The sequence below is a fragment of the Mangifera indica genome, chromosome 18 (genome assembly GCF_011075055.1).
Source record: "Mangifera indica cultivar Alphonso chromosome 18, CATAS_Mindica_2.1, whole genome shotgun sequence".
Classification (NCBI taxonomy): domain Eukaryota; kingdom Viridiplantae; phylum Streptophyta; class Magnoliopsida; order Sapindales; family Anacardiaceae; genus Mangifera; species Mangifera indica.
In genome coordinates this window covers 1,218,986-1,239,255 of record NC_058154.1, presented here as the reverse complement: position 1 = coordinate 1,239,255, position 20,270 = coordinate 1,218,986, and the positions used below count along the sequence as shown (strand labels likewise).

Sequence of the window (20,270 nt, the reverse complement as noted above, 5' to 3'; positions counted from 1 at the left end):
GACAGTAGTGTTAAACGAAATTCCCATCAGAGCTTTTTAATGTTGCTTCTTTATGGGCGTAAATGGTCTTATTCCGGGTTAGATTTGGCTGAAATTCCTACGTGGTAAAATGTTTGAACCAAAGTCTTGCTAAAGACATTAGGATAGCTGAAGAAAAAAGTTTAATTTAAAGCAAGGTTTTGTTTAGTCATGCATAGACTCTAATTGGGATGCTTCTAGGATGAGCCAAGTGGGCAGGTATCCTTTATATTTAAAAAAAAAAATATATATATATATATATATATATATATATATATATATATATATATATATATATATATATATATATGGCCAAATCTATCCGATCAAACCCGACAAAACTATATTTTTCTTACCATAAACAGTTAATAGATATTTTGAGTGACAAAATAGGGAATTTTCAATTACCCTTGGATATATTTCAAATTTAAATTTTTAACCTTCCTGATATAATATTTCAGCATTAAAATTACTGTGATCTCCCATCACTACATGAATTAATGTAATTTAAATATTGAAAACCCCATTTCTTCCTTCTATATTTGTCTTTATTTTGAGTAACTCATATGCTCTCATATTTCCTGTAGTTCTTTTTTATCATCGGGGACCTTGTCCATATTAGTTAGATAGGTAAATTTAAAGTCAAGATATAATACCCAAACTTATTACATTAGGTAAATCAAGGTTTCATAAGTGTAGTGAAAACTCTTTGAAAGTTCTAATATATTACAAATTTTACTAACCATTGAATTTGTAATTTTTCATTTTAATAGAAATCATTTTTGTTACATATAATATGACTTCCCACCAATGTAAAAACAATAAATGATGGGAGACTAGTGATTAAATATAATGATTAATTAGACACAAATTTATTACATTAGAAGCAAAATAATTAATATGTTATGTGAACACATTTAAGGTAATTGAGAGTTAGTCATTTTTTTTTTTGGGCTTTATGGGTGGCATAGAAATGTTATATAAACCCCTCGTCACTTGTATTTGGATATAATTTCTCACAACATTCTCTCCTTTAATTAAAGCATAATCACTCTCTCAAGTTCTCTTGCACACTTCTGTTCATCTCTTTAATTCTCTTTCCTTCTACTTCCTTTTTTGTCTCTATAATTCTCTTTCTCTATTTGCAATTATTAGTGTTATTAATTACATTATAACAATTTTGAGGTTATTCGGCAAATTAGTCTTAATACTTTTCTTTTTACTTTAGCTTAATAAGTTTCTTAAGTTAAAAAACTCAATTATTATTGAAATTTTATTCCAATTCGGCAGAAAAGAGGATGCATTACTTCCATGAATAATTGAGATTAATTAAGTTGTTGCTTTTTGGATTGAAGTACTGCTAAATGATCTGTTATATATAATTCTGACTATTATAACAATGAAAGATGCATGTATATGAAAGTTGCATTAAACTATAAGTACCACTAGCAACTAAATTTGTCCTTATTTATATTTTCAATAATTCAGTAAGTAGCAGGATAATGAACTTGCCGACTTTTCTTGCTCAAATATAATAATCGGATATAAAATACATAGAAAAGCACTTGTCGATTATCAAGATTTTAAGCAAGAAAAGTATGACAAATTTCAGATATTCTGCGTACGTATATATGCAAAGAGTGATAGCTATCTTTAGAAAATGTTGTAATATTCAATACATATATATATATATATATATATATATATATATATATATATATTGCACAAAACCTATAACTAATAGTTGAGTTAATTTAGAGATGACAATTCGATTTGTAAAATTAGGTTTTTAACCTATCTCTTCTTAAATGGAGAGAAAATTTATTGTTAAAGACAATGATAGATATAAAAATAAATATGACTAAAATCCTTGTGATCAGTGACAAACCAACTTGTTTTCTATCCAACATGTTTATTGAACTTTTATATATTGAATTGTCTATAAAAATTTTAAATTATTTCATGTATACCCAATATTTAATAAATATTTTTTTATTTTCTAACAAAAATAGAGAGATGAAAGTGTGAAAAAAATTTTCTATGGGTATAAAGAGGAAAAATAAAGAAAAATTTTACCATGAGGAGAAGATAAGAATTTTTTATCATCTCCGTATTAAAGATAAGGTTGGATTATAGAAAGATTTTTCTTATAGGATGAAAATATAAATTAAGATATTTGACCGTCCCATTGCCATCACTAAGTAGTATGCTACATAGTGCCATGTTACATCCATTTCAACCCCGTGAACTTTTGAATAATGAACTTGTTTTTTATTTTTTTAAAGGAAATTACTTGAAAAACTGGAGAATGAAGACAATTTGATTGGAATCTCTGAGGATAAGACTATCTTTCCCGTGTATTTTTCATTGTCTTAGTCCTCATAATATATTATAATGTTGGGGAAAAGTTACGCGTCCTTTCTCTTTTGTCTAATCCTTTGGAATTAAAAGATTCTTATGAATGACAAATCACATCTACCAAAGTAACTAGGAGCCAAGTATTGTGTTTTTCACAGTAACGTTCAAACCACAGACACAAATTTTGTTAAATTCTTCATAATATTAGCTGAAATAATCACAATATACAGATAGTACAATAGTTTTTAAATCTTTTCCCATTTGTGCAGAAAACATTTTGTTTTCAAAGCATAGCTAACCTTAAATCACAATAAAAACTAAGTGGGTAATTAAATCGACTTGTTACTTGTCTTGATGCTAATAATTTGTAAAGATGACAATTTGCCTATAAAACCAAGTTTTTTGTCTGATTCTTTTTTAATGGAGTGAAGATTCTTCGATAAAAATATAGACAAAAATAACTAAAATCCTTATAGTCAAAGACAAGACGGAAACGAAGATAAATATACTATAACAAAATGATTTTAGTGAGAGGAAAATAACAAGTGGATAAATATTCGGTCATTATAAGTATTATTTTTATTATTTTAATGATCAATTATTTATATTTACGTTAAAACTAAATAAATTTATAATTTTAATAAAAAAATGGTGGTTAATTTCTCGTCACTAAAAAGTTGTAACAACGAAAAAAATTCTCATATTCATCTATTTTAATAGTTTCTCCTGTTAAAAATATTAATAACGATAATACTTTTAACGGAGAAATATATAATGATAGACCATGATGATATTTTTTTTCATTATTAAATTTTTTAATGACAAAAATTAGGTTTTTAATAACATTTTTTTAAATCATAAAATTATTTAGCTTTAATGAAAATATAAATAATTAATAGTAAAAATCATGAAATTAATACTTTTAAATTATAATAATTAGATAAATTCTTTTTCTACTCATTAATATCAAATGTTTTTAATGATATATCTTTGATCTGTTGCATCCTTTCTTTGACATATTAGTATGTTAATTTAGATGTCTAATAATTATTTTATTTATTTATTTTTTAGCAGTGACGAGAATGAGAAGTGTAAAGAAATTTTCTTGGAAGGATGTCGAGGAAAGAGGGAACGGGAGAGAAAATTTTTGTATAACCAGGATGATGATTTTCCACCATTCTCATATTGGAGACTGAAACATGAATTTAGGTATTCGCGCGGCTCTCTTCTCTAATAATATGCATAAAATACCACTATTACATGACGGTCAAATGGACAAAAAGTAAGTAACAGCTTAAGCAAAATGACTGATTGATTTGACCCAATCTTAGGCACAAAGAGTAACATTATTAAATTACAGAAATCTTTTTCCACCGTGGGGGTGATATTCGTTGCAATGTTGATTTCCTGAATAGACATGTTCTACAAAGACCTTTGAGAAAAACCGAAAAAAATTCAGTAGAGAGTTAAAAAAAAAATTGCTATTGATGATTCAGCTGACAAGAAAGCATTCTTTATACATTATATTCCCAAAATCCAGCCTGGGCTATTAGGAGAATAATTGAAAGTTTCACATGTGACCATGATTCAACGGTCAATCTTGTGGGACACTTGTTGCTTTATACTTCGCCATTTCTTTATTCAAGTAGAATTCATGTGATATTCGATGCAGCCCGAGGGCTTCTGTATCCTATGTGGTGTCTTACGTGACAAAATTAATAATTAATGTGAAACCATGCCATTGAATAATTGTGGGCATGTTTCACTCGAGACTCTACCCATTTGGTTGATGATATTATGATATAAAGGCAAGAATAGCATCTCTGTAAAGTGTAGAGTGATCAGGCCTTGGTTCCCATTAGTCTTCTTGTTAATGATTCATTAATGCGTGCATAATTATGAATTTATCAATGAAAGTTTCTTGTATAATTAAGGTCGCATCCATTAAGGGATCTATTTTTTTTTTTTTAAGTCATGTACTAAAATGAAGGTATTTTGGAAAAAAGAGTGCATAATTATGAATTTATCAACACAAAAATTTCTTCTATAAAACTAAGTACTAGCAGGAGCACCTATAAGGCCTGCGTTAAATTTTGCACAAGAGTGTGTGTACTGTAGTTGGAGTTAAACCTATGATAGTACTATAATGCTATGTGTCCTGGTTTTTCACACACTTGACATATAACTTTGCCTCGACCATAATTTCTTCCTTTGCCTCTATTAAAACCAGTAGAACCCAAGTAGAAGGAATTAAGTGCCATAAATTGACTCTCAACGGGCTGAGCCTGAACATAATAGGGAGTTTCAAGTAGTTACTCCACTATGGTTAGGCTGTGGATAGTTGAAGCTCTTGAACTTTTCTATTGAAAATGAGCTCATTTGAGAAGCAAAGGTTTCTGAAGCTAGATTATTAGAGATAAACAAATTCCTTAACGATTCATGTACTGATGAAGGCAATATTCTAGGATTAAAACCAGTGGTTGTGGAAGTAAAAGCCATAGGTTTTCCTAATTTTTCTTAAGGATTTGCAACACTAGCACTGTGTATTGTACCTCTATGAAATTCTAGAGCTATTTCAAAGTTTAGAACTTGATGAACTCTTTCAATTCTTAAATCATGTTTATGCAAAAAAAAAAAAAGAGCCTCCTATAGTGTAAATCTATCAAGATTAGGCTCCATTTTAGCAGTTAAACTTGCCACTGCTACATCATATTCAGATCCTAATTATCCATTTAAACACATAGTTAATAATTTCTTCATCAACGGTAGTCTATCCTTATGAAACTAATACATCAACGTAGTTTTTCATTTGTTCACGTGCTCATTGATACTCAAAATGTCCTTTTTAGTTATCTGAAGTAGATTACGTATGTGCATCAATTACGACTTAGACTCTAGGATAAACTAATTTTCTAACATTTCCATATTTCAACAGAGAATCTACATTTACAAATTACACTAGACATACTTTCGAATATTGATGATAACAACTAGCTAAAAAGTAACTTATCAATTTTTTTCCTAAAAACATAGTCAGGATTAAGTGTCTTGATCATACCAAAATGGGTTTTTGAATCATTTGATTTAACATGAATGAATGTTGCTCGACACGTTGTGAACCCTAGCTGGTGGTCTTCCAAGTCAGAGCTCCCACAACAAATAGTACTTGTGACAATTTATGTTATTCAACTTTGGTGAGATAACTTGAACATTGGATGAAAGGTTCAAGACAAAGGTTGATTGAGTGAGGACAAATATTGATTAAGTGAGAAATACGAGGTTACTCAGTCATTTGAAAACTCAACCATTGCTAAGAACAAGAATTTTCGTAAAAAAGAAATTAATAAAGAAAGATTAGTCAGAATTACAAAGACAAAAAATCACCAAAACACACACGACTTTCTGATTTTAATTTCGTGTCTAAAATTAAGATGTTTATCTTTGGATTTGATATCATAAAAAGGATCGAGCGAAGATCAATGAATTGAGCCAAATATCAGAAAATCGGACCTAAGGTTTGAAAATGGATAGATATTTTGGAGAAAAATATACGATTTCCATTGAATTAAGAAGCAAATGACGACTGGTTTCTTCTTATATGAGACCAGTTAAAAGAATCAGCCAATCTCGACAACAACTATAATAGTTTTGCCAAGATTGATTGTTACATCTTAATCCTCCTTTCATTTCTTTACATTTCATATTCTTTATAACATACCCATAGTGCTCTCTCATTAATTAATTAGGGCTTCTTTCATTAAATCCCATTAAATATTATTTGTCGAAACTGAAATTTTATTTGAAGTGTGCCTCTTTGGTTTTGGAGCCTCTTTGAAGACTGAACTGATTGTTGGAATTTTGTTTGCAGGGACAAATTCCATGTTAGTGAATTAATTTAAGTTTTGCCATTCAGTTGATGTCTCGTTGATTATTATTTTTCTATTTAGTTTGTATTTACATACATCTTTGGGGTTTACTAGAAGTACGTATAAAACAAAATTTTTCATTTTTCTTTTCACTTAAACATTAATTGGAGAGTGCTTCTCTAATTGATGGAGTCAAAGCAGAAGGGTGGATTCAACTTACATAAAATACAAAATAAAAATAAGAACAGTTAAATCGTAAGATTAAGGAGAAGGAAAATAATGCGAATCTCTTAACAAGCAAATGAATAAATTTACATTTGACTTTCAAAAGATAGTTTGAATCATAAAGAATAAGGATTTCAAAGATAAGAGTAATAGTTCAAATTTTACTATATTTCAATATTAAATTTTTTGACTTATATGCACTGATTGTCTAGGTAATTACTAAATCCAAAGACAGGCCGGCTCAAGTAAAAGATGAAATGGTGTAAATTTAGACCTGTTGAGCCCTCCCTTCTGCTAAAATCTCTCTAAGGCGACTTCAGTCAGATATCAGAGTTAACAGTTCGTCTCTAAACCTAGCACTACGGAAGTGACTCTCCTAGAGGGACCCACGGCTCAATGAAAGAGCAAGAAATAGGAAATTAAAATTTCTCTTTGGAAGCCAAAACACAGAAAAACCAAAAGAGTAGATATGTACACTGTGCTAGACACGGTAGAGTACCCACCAGCACACCTTCCATGACCAATTACCAATAAATTTCTCATTTTTCCTGTCAACCTTACCATTTTAATATGCAGTTTTAAGCTTGCTCTCAAACTTAGATTATGTAGACTTTCTTTCATTCCATCTCCATTCATGTACTCTTGCCCACTTAAGGCTTTGTTTTCAATTCTATCTCTGAGATAGGACCTCAACTTAATGGAATGGAGCAAGCAGAGTACTGGATGTGGACTAAAAGAAAGCATAGTTTGAGTTCTCATTTTCAATCGTCAAATACATGTTATGATTCATGGGAAGAACAAGCTTTTGCAGAAGATGCAGCAGGGTCTTTAGGAGGGTGTGTATGGCCCCCGAGATCTTATTCCTGCAGCTTTTGTAGAAGAGAATTTAGGTCAGCACAAGCTCTAGGTGGTCACATGAATGTCCATAGGAGGGATAGAGCTAGACTAAAGCAGTATCCATGTCCTGAAGATGAAATTCATGATCATGATCCATACCAAAATAACCACAATCACCTTAAAAATCCCTTTGAATCTTTGAGTTTTCAATACCCACCTGAAGTTTGTACCTTGGTTTATAAGCCTAACCCTAGTTCTGATCTGCCTACTATCCTATCACCCTCCTCACCATCTAGGGTTTCAGCTCCTCTTAGCCAGGAGTATTGCCATGAAAAGGCCTTTCTCCCTCATTTTTCTTCTCCAATAGTTGAAGATCATCGCAAGAGATCACCTATTTCTTCCCCTCAGTCATGGTCAAACTCAGTAGCAGAGAGATGTCACCACATCTTTGATCTGAAGAATGATGGAGAGAAGAATTCTAGAATTCTAAAAGCAGAAAGTAGGCATACAGCGGATTATTTGAAAACCAATTTGTCAGTGAGCTTGAATTTGGTTATCAGGCCAACACACTGGAATTTATCTGGTTACAAGGAGGAGGCTTTTAGTTGCAAGAGAAGGAGAACAGAAGAGTCATCACTGCCTTTCTTCCTGAAGCCGAGTTTAACTGATGATAAGCATGGCCTTCAATCAGAAGATTATGAACTTGGCGGCAGCCCGATCGAGGACTTAGATCTTGAACTCAGGCTCGGTGACCCGCCCAAGGTAAAGTAATAATAGAACCAGAAGTGGCTGACACTTGTCTCAGTGACTTGTTACTGTCTGTTCTCCTCATTTTTCCTTTCTAGGCCTCTTGCTTTTCTCGTAAATCATTTTGCTTTCTCAATAAATTATACAATAAAATTATGTGTAAATAAATTATAAAAATTAAAAAGTTTATGATTGATGATATGATTATTTAGTTTTTCTTTTGCTTTAAAAACACTTAATTAAATTATGAATGATTTTATACAATTTATTTGTACATATAATATTACTTTTATATTATTTTATTTTGTGTACTTAAAGTTTAAACAATTTATGTTACTCATGATTTAGGGTTTGACATAATACATATCCATGCAATTAAGGAAATTGTGGGGTATAAAAGGGTGAAGAAACTGAATAAAACTGCATGGAAAATTGCAAAGTTCGTTTTCCCAATAAGTGCCTCACTGACATTCAATCAGACGCAATAAACTAAGAAACTAACGCAATCACATGGATTTTCAAAGACATATCAGCCAGATATATCAGAACATCGATTCCCTTTTCCAGTTGAATTATTATTATCATATCAGAACTGTTGCAGTTTTATATATATATCATCTCCTACATAAGTCCATCTACTTGTGTTCACTTTCACTTTCACTCTCTTTCTTCAAAATCCATCCAAAATAGCACCAACTCCGGGAATAAGTCTTTTAAGTATTGCACATGATATTATATATAATACCCATTTTTTAATCAGAAAAAGAATATTATTGCATCACTATAATAAGCGCTATCTACGCATCTTTTGTTTCTTCTTTAGTATGTATGATGAGGTTATGGTATATATAAACCATCTCTTAGACAACTGCTGTATGCCCAATATATAAGTAAATAATAAAGTACAAACCCTAACCCTAGATGTAGACTTAAAACATATAAAGAAAAACGATGGAACATCTCCCTGACTTTAGCAAGTTTTCTGTCGAAAACATTGAAAAACTCTATGAGACTGAGGGAATTTAAGTCATACCCAACAAATATTTTCGATTAAAAGCTATGAATTGAAGTTTGTTTTGATGAGTAGAAGCCTATAGGAAAAGTAAGATAATATGCACTGGCTTTTACGAAGTTCTACATCGGTGTAAGAGTTTAAAGGCGACTGGTTGGGATTTTTCTTCACTTGAGAGGTGAGTTGAATAGGTTTATGTTTATAACAGCTAGCGAGGTCTGATGCATATACAGAGAGTTTGCAGTGAAGTTTTTGGGGGCAGTGACGGAAGTGCACATGGGATGATATGTCGTCTTCCTGATCTTTTTTTAAGGAGCTGATATAGAATTGAATTGAGTCAAGGAACGGCAAATTATTCTCAGCTGGCGAGCGTTTCTATGTTTAGGGCATTTTGTAATTCCAATTTATTGTTTAAAGAATGAGAATTTCAGAATAATTAAATTCCATTGTAATTTGGTTGGTTGTTTGGAAGTATTTGTTGTTTATAATTATTTTGACAACTAAGGGCATATTTGCATAGAAGCAAGTACCACTTTCATGACCTCACTCAAAATAATTATCTCATTTATAGGGCTGGACTCGAGCCGAGCCAGCTCGAGCTCGAGCTTAGCTCGGCTTGGTTCGGGCCCGAAATGAGTCAGACTCTGCTCGGCTCAATCGAGCTCGAGCCAAGTCGGAGCTAACTCGGATTGGCTCAGTAGATTTTTTTTAAAATTTTTTATACAAAACGACGCCGTTTTAATCCATATATATTAAAAACGATGTCATTTTAATATGAAAAATGAGCTGAGCCGAAAACGAATCGAACCGAAAATGAGCGGAACTCGAGCTGAGCTGAATTGAGCTTGAGTTGAGCTCGAATCGAACTCGAGCCGCCCATAAATAAATCGAGCCGAGCCTGAACTGGCTGCAAGATGAGCTCGGCTCAGTTCGAATCCAACTCTACTCATTTATTTACATATTGGGCTTCATCAAACTGTAAACCCTACACAAGTAGCATCCAATTTTGCCCACAAAATCGTGAAGATTTTTGAAAAAACATAGATTTTGGTTGGTTTTGGGCGTAACTTTTATGTTTTACCAATGAAGTAATCTTCTTTGACTTGTGAGAGGTGACTAGGCCAAAAAATGGCACAATAACTGTTCATCATTTCATAACTCACAGGGGTCATGTGCTATATATAGCCCACAAAAATTTGCTAAAATTGGGGATATTTTAATTGAAAAAATGGATATCAACTGGTTTTGAGTGCAAGTTTTGCAGATCCTCAATGTGATAACCCACCTTGACTTATTACGAGGTGGATGGTCTAAAAAACAACACAAAAATCATCGGTCATTCCCCCACCCTTAGGGGTAATGATGGGTTGATAGTATAGAAAAAGGTAAAAAAATTGTCGTCGTCTTTGCACCCTTGGTGGTTGTGTGCTATAGCCCATAAATTTGTCTAAAACTAAGTGTTTTTGGAAAATTGTGGATTTTGACCAGTTTTGGGCATAGGTTTTGGAGATTTTTATTGAAGTCACCTATCTTGAGTCATGAAGATGTGGATGAGGTAAAAAATAACACAAAAATCATTGGTCGTTCCACCACCCTTGAGGTTCAACTGTATAGCCTATAAAAATAGCTCAAATTAAGGGTTTTTGAAAAAGAATGGATTTCAACATATTTTAAGTACATGTTTCTAGGATCGTCATTTAGGTCATATTTCTTGACTAGTAAGGGGGTGAATGGTGTGAAAAATGGCACAAAAACCATTGGTCATTCCACTGTCCTCAAGGGCCATGTTTTATAGCACACAAGAATAGCTAAAATTGGAGACTTTTGGAAGAAGCATGGATTTTGAAAGGTTTTGGTAAAAGGTTTTAGGGATCCTTAGTGAGGGTATCTTCCTTTACTTGTAAGGGTGTGCATGGTATTAAAACAATGCAAAAAGCAATGGTCATTTGGCCACCCTTAGAGGTTATGTGCTATAACCTATAAAAATGACCAAAATTAAAGGTTTTGGAAAAGTATGGATTTTGGTTTGTGTTGAAACTATTGTAGGATTGAATGGCCTAAGAGGGGGGTGAATTAGGCAACTTTAAAACTATCTTTATCAAATTTGATAATTAAAGCAATTTAATCAAATCAAATTATGTTGTCTATTTTTAATCCAATGTATGAAAATAACTAAAATATTTCAAATAATCAATACAATCAAAATAACATAATATAAAATATAAGTTTAAGGGAAGAGAAAATCAAACACGCGATATATAGTGGTTCGGCTCAACCCGGCCTACGTCCACTCCTCCAAGTTTTCTCCCTTGGAGTATTCCACTAATCCTTGGTTGATTAAAACCTCAACCAAGTTTTTCTTCACAACCAAAATAGCTTTCAAGGTGCTATTAACTTTTACAAATGTTGAAACTCAATTTCTCTGACAAGAAATTTTCTAATCTCTCCAAGAGTGAACCTCACTCTTTTATAACACGAATTTTAGTATGAAATTGAAATATGATCTCTCTCAAGAGTATATATGAAAGTTAAAGCTTAGTACAACCCAATGCAAATGAAATTACAAAGTATATGAGCAAAGATTTTGATTAGAGAGAAGAATTTGTAAGTAAATAGCTCAAAATTAATTTACTCTCAAATATGTGAAAGTTCTTGGTGACAAAAGTTGTTTTCGAACGAAATTGGTTGAGTTTATATAGGGGAAAATAAGGAAAGTTACCGTTGTATACAAAGATAGCCCTTTTAGTTTTTTAAAAAACACACAATTCGGTCGATCGGATGGAATTTGGTCAACCAGATGTGACGTGGCACTAGTCGTTGAAAAAATTCAAACCAAAATTCGGTCGACGGAATTTTTGAAGCCAAAATTCATGGCTTCTGGACAATTCGAAAGCTGATTCGGTCGGTCAAATTCGGTCGACCAAATTTTATTCCATTTTACCCCCTGAATTTTCAAAAATCATATTTGACCCCTAAAACTTTGAAAAGTGACAATTTAACCCATTTTTGAAAATTCTTTCAAAACCAACTTTAAGATATGAAAATGTAGTTCACAAAACTTCATTATTTTAAAAGAATTAATAAACTTTGGTGGAAGAATTGGCTTAAACCAATAAGTTTGAGAAACGACATTTTAACCCAAAATGTGAAAGATATGAAAATGAGTTTTCAAGTGAGCTATCTCATGCAAATAAATATTCTAATCAAAACGAATGCTCTAAATTACAAATATATATACCTAACACTTGAGTTTTTCTTCAAATCTTTAATAATTCTTCAATTGACTCTTCTCTTTCATTTCTATCTTAAAACTCCTTCAAATGTATTAGATAAATTCTTGCAATCTAAGCTCACACTCAAGTAAAATCATTAGTCAATATGTTTAAGGACATATTAGTTTGTTATCATCAAAATAAGAGCATAATGACTCATTGAGTCAACAACTATGTTTCAAGAATCCTCATTAAGGTCATGTACCTTGACTTGTGGATGGGTGGATGCTATGAAAAATGACACAAAAACAATTTTATTGTTCCCCCACCCTCAAGGGTTATGTGTTACAATCAACAAAAATATCCAAAACATGGGGGTTTGGTGTAGGATTCAAGGATCCTCAATGAAGTCATATACCTTGACTTATGAGGAGTGAATCATATACAGAACAATGCAAAAACTATTAGTTGTTTCCTCACCTTTGGACCATGTGTTATATCCCAAAAAATGGCTAAACTAGAGGATTGGAAAAGTATAGATTTTGGTCCATTTTGGGCAAGTTTGGAGAATAATGAAGTCACCTACCTTGACTTGTGAGAGTGAATAGTGCAAAAACCACCTGTTATTCCCTCACCCTAAGGGGTCGTGTGTTGTAGCTTACAAAAATAAACATTGAGAGGTTTTTAGAAAACTGCAGATTTCAACTAATTTTGGGTACAAATTTTTGGGATTCCTAGTGAAATCATCTACTTTGACTTATAAGAGGTTGGATGGTATGAAAAATATTGTAAAAACAAATTGTCATTTTCCCATCCTCAGGGGTAGTGTGTTGTATCACATAAAAATAATTAAAATTGTGTTTTTTTGAAAAAGTATAGATTTTGGCCAATTTTGGGTGCAAGTTTTTGGGATTTTTAATGAGATCATCTATCTTGACTTGTGAGAGAATGAATAGTGGTGTAAAAATCGTCGATTATTCCTTCACCCTCAAGAATTATGTGTTATAACCTACAAAAATGTCAAAACTGGAGGTTTTGAAAAAACATGAATTTCAATCTATTTTGGATATGGTTTTTGAGAATTCTTAGTAAGGTCATCTATCTTAACTAGTGAAGGGGTGATTGCAAAAAATGGCATAGAATTGTCAATCATTTTCTCACTCTCGAGAGACTTGTGCTATAGTCCACAAAAATGAAAAAATAGAAGGTTTTTGAAAAGCTTGGATTTTAGCCCATTTTGGGTGTGGATGGTAAGACAAATGGCACAAAATTGATAGTCATTCCCTGACTCTCAAGGGACATATGCTATAACCCAAAAAAAAGGCCAAAACTAGTGGTTTTTAAAAAATTATGGATTTCAACCAATTTAAGGTGTATGTATAAGGATTTTTAGTAAATTCTTCTATCTTAAATCATGAGGAGGTGTAAGGTACAAAAAAATGATGCAAAAACTTATGGTTGCTTCCCTACACTCGAGAGTTGTAAACTATAACCCACAAATAAGCCTAAATTAAGTGTTTTTTTTTTCAAAAAATAGATTTTGGCTTATTTTGGGTGTATGTTTCAAGGATCCCAAGTGAGGTCATCCCTCTTGAATTGTGAGAGCATGGATATTATGAAAAACGGTGCAAAAACCTTTGATCATTCCCTCACATTTAGAGGTTGTGTGCATAGCCCACAAATATGATCAAAATTGATGATTTTTTGAAAAGCATGGATTTTAGCCAATTTTGGGTACAAGTTACAAGAATCCTTACTGAGGTTATCTACCTTAACTAATGAGGAGGGGATGGAGCAAAAAACAACATAAAAATTGTCGATCATTCACCCAACCTCAAGGATTATGTTAATAGGCCATAAAAATGAGTAAAATTAGGGTTTTTTAAAAAACGTGGATTCCAACCCATTTTTGGTGCAGGTTTTGGGGATTCTTAATGAGGTCAACTACCTTGACTCATGAGAGGCGGATGGTGTGAAAATTAGTGCAAAAACTATTGATTATTCCTAGGTCATATTTGAGGTTTTTGGAAACTTAATTTTTTTCAATTCTAGTCAAAAAGTCATCTAAGAAGTCAACTCTCAAGTATAAATGACTAATGGACAATGACTAAGTGGTACTACAACTTGCAAAGATCGTATTGAAATTATATATATCTCGATGAGTGATTAGTAACTAGAAAACTCTTACTGGACAACCTACAAATTGAAGAAGTCTCTGCAAGTGGATGTCATAATTGTACTCTTGGACAAAAAGAACATGTCTAGATTCCTCAACAAGACATCATCTTAAAGTTCATCCAACAAGACTATATCATCCCCATAATATTATTGATGGATGCAAGATTCCCTCTTATTTGAATTCAAGTTATAGATATAATTCAGGGTTATCCTAATCCAACTGATTTATATATATTTTTTCCCTCTAGAGAATCTTCTATGCAAACAAACAAGAGGAAAATGACAAGGGGCAGTGGACTAAAAAATAAAAATACTACAGCCACATAAGTTAACTTGTAATACTCTTATACAATACTCACATTGGTAACAACACCATAAACGTATGCATTTTAATAATTAAACCGAATCATATTAACATATTTTTATCTTATTTTTTAATTAACTAATTACTATTTTTTCTCGCAGATACCATGACATATCAATTCGAATCTTTTCATGATCATTACTACCATAGCTTAATTGCGTACAACTATAAATTGTATAGATCCGTATGTGATGAGGAGTAACATCAACACAAGTCTATCTATATGATAATAATAATAATAATAACCAATTTCACCATAAGGATCATCCCTATATTCAAATGAGTAATCTCCATATTTTCAATCTCATATACAACTTGATTCCTATAAGGAATATCATATGTAACGAAATAGAAAAGAAAATTACAATAAAAAGTTGAAATAAATTAGGAAAATGATGAAATAGAAATGTCATAAAATCTTTTACTTTTTGCTTGCAAGTTTTTCTTTTTATGTCATAAAATGAGAGCTTATGGTTATCTATAAAATTCCAGCTCTCATTTTCAAAGTGAATAATCCACCAAAACCTTAAGCCAAAAACAAACAGCGGGCTCACCCTTTTCTAAACAGCAAGACTAATAATTAAGACAGGCCTTATTGCAGAGGGCTGGCGTCGTATTATTTTCTATAGGGCAAAGGATTATTTCTCATCCAAGTTTTAGCTCAACCGTAAAAGATATTCGTGATAATTTAAAAACTTAAATACTTATCTATAAATTAACTTCTGTTAAAATTTTTTATTAGAGACAACATTTCGTTGTCCAGAAGCATCGTTGATCTCGAGACAATGCTTCGTCTGGATGACAAAGCATCATCCTTCAACATCTGGATGATGGAAAATGCTTCATTGTTCAGACGTCATCCTCCTGGCGTTCTGGTCACTAACGACTTACTAGATTTGTTGGCTAGAAAAAATTTTCAAATTGCAAAAGAGAGATGATAAATTTTTAAAACTTAATTAGAGAGGAGAAATATTAGTTTTTCAAATTATAGGGTAAAATGATATAGTTTTTTAGAGTTTTAGGGTTTAGCAATAAAATGGTAATTTTACCTTTGCCTTTAATAAAAAATTTTAATCAAAATTAATCTATAAATAAATATTTAGATTTTTAAACCAATAAAAATATATATATTTTAGATTAATTTAAAATTTAGATGAAAAATAGTGCTCTGTCCAGAAGCATTTTACCTTCTGTTAAAATTTTTTATTAGAGACAACATTTTGTTGTCCAGAAGAATAGTTGATCTAGAGACAATGCTTCGTCTGGATGACGAAGCATCATCCTTCAGCATCTGGATGATGGAAAATGCTTCATTGTTCAGACGCCGTCCTCTTGGCGTTCTGGCCACTAACGACTTGCTAGATTTGCTAGCTAGAAAAAATTTTCAAATCACAAAGGAGAAATGATAAATTTTTAAAACTTAATTCGAGGGGAAAAATATTAGTTTTTCAAATTATAGCGTAAAATGATATAGTTTTTTAGAGTTTTAGGGTTTAGTAATAAAATAATAATTTTACCTTTGTCTTTAATAAAAAATTTTAATCAAAATTAATCTATAAATAAATATATAGATTTTCAAACTAATAAAAATATATATTTTTAATATTAATTTAAAATTTAGATGAAAAACAGTGCTCTGCCCTTTCTTTAGTAAGTGACAAAACTTAGAACAGCTTCGTGTGACAGCAAATCATGATTCTAAATTAAAGTGATTAATTAAATATACAATGCCGGTTGGTCAGGCACATATTTTTTCCACGTGGCGAAAATACTTACATAGATGATGAAATAGTCGGTCGCGATATCACTGTAATGGACGCCCTGAGAGCCACAATTAAGTCGCTGGCGGCCGAATGATCAAATAAGTAATCCGTTTGGACGGTGATGATGAGGCAGTGCATGGATAACAACAGACATCAACACTATAAACAAGTGTCATTATCCAAACATGGCATCACAGCATCATGCACAATGCTTAGTCGGATGAAACCTTGCCACGTCACGGAGCTGTTAGGCCCACGTAAGAAAAAAACAAGTAAATGTCACTTCATTCATCGTTCATCTCACAATTAATTAGTTTTTTAATCGAGATTAGATTTGAATGGAGTTCTTGGAAAGAAGGCCTGATTGACCTCCAGGATCTCCAACTTAAAGGAGCTTCAGTGCATGAACTCGTAAAAATCTCTATTTTATTATCGGAAAGTAGCATGCTTTTTATCACAGAAAAAAAAAAAATTTCCTTTTTTATAAGAACAATTATTCACACTTTCTCTTTTTATTACTGTTAAAAAAATAATAAAATATTTATTATATATTAATATATATTTATAATAATTTAAAATTTATTATAATAATCTAATATATAAAAACTTAAACAGAATAAATAATATGAAATAGAGAGAATGAAATGAGAAGATGATAAGTTGAAGATATATATATATATATTTGTTCTCAATTATAAAATTTTAGTTTTTTTTATTTATTTTTTATTAAAAAATCTCAATCCTGAATAAAAAAAAATCTAGTTAAAGATCTAATTTTACAGATTGAATTGTGATCGCTATCTCATTGCATAGTCAAAATATCCTTAAAATATGTAAAATAAGATGTTGGTTAGGGTAAGTCGATTGGTAGTGACACCCTTAGAACAATAAATATATATACAATCAAAAGAAATTAGAGTTCATGGAAGTCAGCGTGGCTCTGTCAACGGGTAAAACTATCATAAACAAATGGCAGGTTGTTCATGATTTGCAGCCAACAGAGACGGCCAAACTACCTTCCAAGGTTATATAAAAAGGAATTAACGTTTAAATTATGTTGGTTTTCTATAGTCTAAGCTTTGTTAAAGAACATTTATTTATAGACAGAACATAAAAATTAACATCTCGTGATCAAAAGGAACACGGAATATTGCTTTGACCTTGTGTTTTTCTGTCTTTAATCTAAGGACATTCAGTCTTCAAATGTGTAACTGAAGATAATATTATAGAACCAAGTCACCATCACTGCACAGTATGGCGGTAGCTTCACCTAAAAGGATAAAGTACTTCTTAGGAGAACTCAACTCGACCTAATATGGAACTTTAATTAGGAGACTTCTGTTAGAACATCAACAACAAAAGTTTCGCGGTTATATATAGCCTGTCTAAACTTTCCTCCAATCTGAACTCGATGGCCATATTATCTACTGTACGTTATGGTATTATTATGTAAAATAATAAACAGCAAGAAGTTCTATTTATAAATTCTCAGCTAAATAATTCAAAAATAAACATATGTTTCCCGAACTAGAGATGGGAATGGGGTGGACTAGGTTGAATACCTAAATCATGTTCTTGCCCTGCAAAACAAACTTTATTTGGTCTCTGATACAAAGATAATGGGGAATCTCAGTCTCTCCCGCACGGAAATTTTTTAAATTTTCCACATTTTCTCCTTTCTATCCTTACTAAAAAATAATAAAGTATTTATTCGGTATTAAAATATATTTATAATAATTCAAAACTTTTAACAGTAATTAAATATGTAAAAGTTTAAAAAATATATAAGAAAAAAGACTAATCAGATAGAGGACAGTCAAGATATAGTTATTTTCTTTTTCGATTGTAAGAATTTTATTCATTTGTATCTCATTTTTTATCCTCATCTTTTTCGGGGTAAAGATTTAGTTTCTTAGGTTATGTTGTCATCTTTATCCTAATAATAGTAAGCTCTTGGTAACAGCAAATAGTCTTAACGTATACATAGCAAGCAACACACACACACACACACATATATATATATATGATAAACTTTTGAATCTAACATTTCATTAGATTCAAAGAACTTCTCTCAAGATGAGACATAACTCTTTGAGAAAGTCAAAGAGTTGCAATATGCGAATCTAACTTTTCATTGGATTCAAAGAACTTCTCTCAAGATGACACATAACTGTTTGAGGAAGTCCAAGGGTTGCAATATGTATAAGTTGTAAGCAAATAACTTGTAGTATAAGTTACTGATCCATCTTTCAAAGAGAACTTATAGCCAATTATTTTTTTACAAGAACTTCATAGATATGTATGTACCATGTCATCACTCTTGCATACATTGTTGACTTGTTACACAAATGTATTAAGGATATAATTCAGTTTAAATACTGAAACATGCCCCTGTTAGTAAAAAATTGAGCCAGTTCAACAATTATTTTAGAAATTATTTGTTACTTACGAGAGGAAAAAGCAAGCCTGACCTTGATATATATGAAAATCTCTAGCAACCGACAAGTTGACCAACTCTACTTGCCCATTTTCTTCTCTCTCTTCTTCTTCGTAGCTTGAAAATGGAAAGTAAACCCCAAGGCACAGAAAAGTCTAACCAGATATTGTGGAACTATGATGATCAACTTCAGGGTTTAGGCCGTGTTAGGTCTTTTACATGTGCCTTCTGCAAAAGAGGGTTTTCGAACGCACAGGCACTAGGAGGTCACATGAATATTCACAGAAAAGATAGAGCCAAGCTCAGACAATTCACCGAAGAAAATCTTCTTTCATTGGACATTGCAAAGACATGCTTGATCGATCAACTACAAGAAGAGAAAACTGCAGTCATATTGGAATCTAGTGAACAAAAAAGTTGTACCCCAAAAAGACCATCCACTAGTCTCTCCATAGAAGAGGATCACAGCAATACGCCTATGAGTAAAGATGTTGAAGAACTTCAGAAGCTACCTTTCTTCTCCGAGGCCCCGTCGTCAAGTGGTACTTCTACGAGAGAGAATGAAGAGAAAAGGATAGAGTTGGACCTTGAGTTGCGTTTAGGACCGGAACCTCTAGAGGCATCAGCAGCCACAAACACCAAAGAATTTTTTGGTCCTCCAAGTAAATAGGCTGCAGGTTAAGCTAATAAAGAGGTTATCTTCTTATCTACCATCTCTCTCTTATTTTTCCCCTTTATTGTTAAGATTTTCTCAATGGTCTTTCAGGATATAAAAGGGATAAATGCTTTATGCTGCTCATATTAGATTGCGGCAGCTTTTGTACTGTAAAATTAAGGTTATATTTATCAAAACATCTTAATTAGATCTATTTTGCTAGAAGTTTCTCTATTCAGATCCTACCCATCTCTTTCCCTCTGGATTAATTATTTGTGATATTCTCTGTATAATTTGTAAGTAATTGCTTATAGAAATCTTAACATGAACTGAAGTTCATGCTGGTAGATCATTACCTACATTTTACAGATAGAGTTTGTACTTTGAAAATCTTTGAGAAATACTAGAAACCCTAACAGAGGAAGAACTCGATTCTTGAATTTCAACTGAATCTTATACAAATCATAAAAGATCAATGTTATATATCTACATTTTTTAGTATACAGTTGGTTATACAGATAATGTATCATTATATGATTGAGTGTTATTATTTTATTCTTAATTTAAAATCATTTAATCATATTATAACATATTATTT

At 31.7% G+C, this 20,270-nt stretch overlaps 2 protein-coding genes across 2 annotated transcripts; both read left to right on the top strand.

The window, feature by feature from the left end:
* The first annotated feature begins 6,945 nt into the window (after window positions 1-6,945).
* Window positions 6,946-8,252, top strand: LOC123202427 (probable transcriptional regulator RABBIT EARS). Its single transcript, XM_044618365.1, has one exon. The coding sequence runs from the start codon at window positions 7,170-7,172 to the stop codon at window positions 8,073-8,075; it is 906 nt and encodes a 301-aa protein (XP_044474300.1). The 5' UTR covers window positions 6,946-7,169; the 3' UTR covers window positions 8,076-8,252.
* Window positions 8,253-19,141: 10,889 nt separating this feature from the next.
* LOC123202222 (transcriptional regulator TAC1-like) lies at window positions 19,142-19,687 on the top strand. Its single transcript, XM_044618051.1, has one exon. It carries the CDS (start codon window positions 19,142-19,144, stop codon window positions 19,685-19,687), a length of 546 nt encoding a protein of 181 aa, XP_044473986.1.
* The last annotated feature ends 583 nt before the right edge of the window (window positions 19,688-20,270 follow it).

What these genes read in the sequence shown, in the direction of transcription:
- LOC123202427 (XM_044618365.1), top strand. Translation starts at nt 7,170, where the DNA reads ATGGAGCAAGCAGAGTACTGGATGTGGACTAAAAGAAAGCATAGTTTG.
- LOC123202222 (XM_044618051.1), top strand. Translation starts at nt 19,142, where the DNA reads ATGGAAAGTAAACCCCAAGGCACAGAAAAGTCTAACCAGATATTGTGG.